This window comes from Hippichthys cyanospilos, chromosome 5 (assembly GCF_059441005.1).
Source record: "Hippichthys cyanospilos isolate Australia breed blue-spotted pipefish chromosome 5, RoL_Hcya_1.0, whole genome shotgun sequence".
In the NCBI taxonomy this organism is placed as follows: domain Eukaryota; kingdom Metazoa; phylum Chordata; class Actinopteri; order Syngnathiformes; family Syngnathidae; genus Hippichthys; species Hippichthys cyanospilos.
The window spans coordinates 1,220,480-1,223,711 of record NC_142373.1 but is presented as its reverse complement, the minus strand read 5'-3'; the positions used below and the strand labels follow the sequence as shown (position 1 = coordinate 1,223,711).

General features: G+C 43.7%; 1 protein-coding gene across 1 annotated transcript; it reads left to right on the top strand.

Moving 5' to 3' along the window:
* Positions 1–1,165: 1,165 nt before the first annotated feature.
* LOC148423106 (large ribosomal subunit protein uL2) lies at positions 1,166–2,952 on the top strand. Its single transcript, XM_088415721.1, has 6 exons — positions 1,166–1,232; positions 1,693–1,836; positions 1,923–2,064; positions 2,281–2,499; positions 2,573–2,688; positions 2,757–2,952. The coding sequence occupies exons 2-6, from the start codon at positions 1,699–1,701 to the stop codon at positions 2,913–2,915; spliced, it is 774 nt and encodes a 257-aa protein (XP_088271847.1). The 5' UTR covers positions 1,166–1,232; positions 1,693–1,698; the 3' UTR covers positions 2,916–2,952.
* The last annotated feature ends 280 nt before the right edge of the window (positions 2,953–3,232 follow it).

Below are 3,232 nucleotides of genomic sequence, written 5' to 3'. Positions count from 1 at the left end.
ACAATTATTTTCAAAGGATTTTGCATGTTTGTTTTTTTTATTGAAAATCTCGAGAACCCCCTGGAGTTCCATCCACTTATAAAAGTTCCTATGAGTCTGTCGCCGGAGTAACCCAAGTTGCACCCATCTGGTTTCTCCTCATTTTGCGCTTCATATCTCCTTCCTTACCCTGAACACCAAGCCCAGACAAGGCCAGTGCCAAATCTTTCTTACCACACTCCAAAAACATTCATGGCAGGCGGATTGGACGTACTAAATTGTCCTTAGGTGTGACAGGGTGCGTGAATGCTTGTTCGTCTCTATGTGCCCTTCGATTGGCTGGCAACCACTTCAGGGTGTTCCCGCCTACTGCGCAAAGCCACCTGGGAAGGGCACCAGCAAGCCTGCGACCCTTATGAGGATAATCGGTTATAGAAAATGGATAGATTGATGGACAAAAAGCACATTTCCAAATTTGAGAACAAAACAAAAAAAAGAAGCAAGTAATAGAAGTTGTCAGTATATACTGCAGTTCAGTGATGTTTATCGGTTCAAAAGGAAATAGGAAGAGGTATCAAATTTATCTAGTCCTACTGCTGTATTCTATTTCCTTGGATGTTGTTAATATACATATTGTTTCAAATCACACAAGACAACACAAGTCACACTCCTTTTATTAGATTTCTTCATTAATATTGATAAACTCATAATGTAATTCATATATACAGTCACATATATATATATATATATATATATATATATATATATATATATATATATATATATATATATATATATATATATATATATATATTCTTATTTTTCACATGTAAGTTTTGAATGTTTATATACTATCTTACTCTCTCGATATATCTTTTGTATTTTTCTAATACGTCTTTTTTTTTCTGAACACGGCCATAGATTTATATTGTTTAAATTCTACTTCATAACTGCTCCATAAATTGACACCTTTAACAGATACATACATTTGGTTCTTTTTTGTTTTCATTTTCACTTTTTAAAATGACAAGTATTCCTTAAATTATAACAACACCCTTTCCTGAGTTCGAGTTCCCTCGTCGCACATATTCCGGCCCATAAAAAAAACAAAAACAAAACAAAACAAACAAACAAAAAACACTTGGTGGCGACAGCGCAATATGCCTACATTTCCCATAAGCCTATCGTGAATTCCCCCGGAAGAAAACCTTGGCTCTCGCCTGCAACTTCCTCTTTCCGACAACGGAGTTTAGGTACGACAACTTCTAGATTACCGTAGTTTTCTAATCTGCTCGAAACTAAAATGCAATTCTGTCATCCACTATAAATGAATATTTAGAAAGATGCCGAGCATCTTAGCACGGGGGATATACCCATTATTTGGGAAATATAACCTTGAAAATTGTTGATTTCAAGGGATTTGTGTGGCCTAGTGGCGATATAGCGTTGTTGGGAGTGTGAGCAAGCTAGGTTGCTAGACACCGTTTCAACTGATACGTACGTTAACTGAATAATGCATAATTATTACATACATAACTGAATAATTCTCACATCGTTTTGATCTCAGGTGTTTGTTGAAGCATTTCTATTATAGCGGTGTGTATTCAAGCGGTGTGTGTATAAAGACCGGCAGCTAGCACTAGTTGAGTAACACCATTACGAGTCGTGTTTCCACTGATCGCGTGTATGTTTTTGTGTTGAACGGCTTTGCAGTTCACAATGGGACGTGTGATCAGGGGACAGAGGAAAGGCGCGGGCTCCGTGTTTAAAGCCCATGTCAAGCACAGAAAAGGTGCCGCTAAACTCCGCCATATTGACTTCGCCGAACGCCATGGCTATATTAAGGGAATCGTCAAGGTACGTCCGGGAATTAGTTTTTTTTTTTTTTTTTTTTTTTTCTCCTTGTGAGGGAATTTTGAGGTGACATTCCTGCCCCCTCTCAGGATATCATCCACGATCCCGGCCGTGGAGCCCCGCTGGCCAAAGTGGCTTTCCGTGACCCGTACCGCTTCAAGAAGAGGACAGAGCTCTTCATCGCTGCCGAGGGCATCCACACGGGACAATTCATATACTGCGGCAAGAAGGGTAAGGGGAACATTTTCATAACTTGACAATGTGCAAAGAGGTGTTTGGAACAGGTTGCAGAATTCTTACATGACTTCGGGTCTGATTACAGTTGTCGGATGGGTTTAATTTAGTAAATTCTTTGTTACTTCATCTTATGCGCAACCAATGGTAAAATCAGTGAGGACACCCCTTTTCTAAAAGAGGAGCAGTGAGCCTTTGTGTTGCACTTTGCAGCCCAGCTGAACATCGGCAACGTCCTTCCCGTGGGCACCATGCCTGAAGGCACCATCATCTGCTGCTTGGAGGAGAAGCCTGGTGACAGGGGCAAGTTGGCGCGCGCCTCTGGAAACTACGCCACTGTCATTTCGCACAACCTGGAGACCAAGAAGTCCAGAGTCAAGCTGCCGTCTGGATCCAAGAAGGTCATCTCCTCGGCCAACAGAGCCGTCATCGGTGAGGATCAGTCCGCGAGGATCGCGTCCATCTACGCGTTTTTGTTTGATGGGATTGTTTTGCGTGCGCGTAGGTGTCGTTGCTGGTGGAGGTCGTATTGACAAGCCCATCCTGAAGGCTGGTCGCGCCTACCACAAGTACAAGGCCAAGAGGAACTGCTGGCCACGTGTCCGTGGCGTGGCTATGAACGTAAGCGCTCTCGCGCCGGAGGCCGCCGGCCCGATACGCGCGCTCATCATCCGTTTCCGCACGCGCAGCCTGTTGAGCATCCCTTCGGCGGAGGTAACCATCAGCATATTGGCAAGCCCTCCACCATCAGGAGGGACGCGCCCGCCGGTCGCAAGGTCGGTCTCATCGCTGCCCGTCGTACTGGAAGGCTGCGTGGAACAAAGACCGTCCAGGAGAAGGAGAACTGAGTTTGCTCAAAATAAAACAAAAACTGTTCCAAAGCAATGTTTTGTTGTTTTTCACACATCGTATACAAACATTACGACCTGTTGAGTTAACCCTTTCGCTCCCGTTGGGACAATGTGGCCAACAGCTTTTCAAATAATGGCAGTGGGTATACGAATGGTCGCAATAACATGAAATGGCATCCCGGCGCTTCATTACACACCTATCCATCTACAGATTCTAGTGGAGTGGAGCAATTTTTCCATACGCAATAAGCCAGTGCGGGACGACTCCCAGCAGGGTAGCTTGCATTCTACAATTTCTCGTAAATAATCCATCC

Coding starts and splice junctions, on each gene's coding strand:
- LOC148423106 (XM_088415721.1), top strand. CDS start 1,699: ATGGGACGTGTGATCAGGGGACAGAGGAAAGGCGCGGGCTCCGTGTTT. Junction 1,837..1,922: donor ATATTAAGGGAATCGTCAAG/GTACGTCCGGGA, acceptor GCCCCCTCTCAG/GATATCATCCACGATCCCGG. Junction 2,065..2,280: donor CATATACTGCGGCAAGAAGG/GTAAGGGGAACA, acceptor TGCACTTTGCAG/CCCAGCTGAACATCGGCAAC.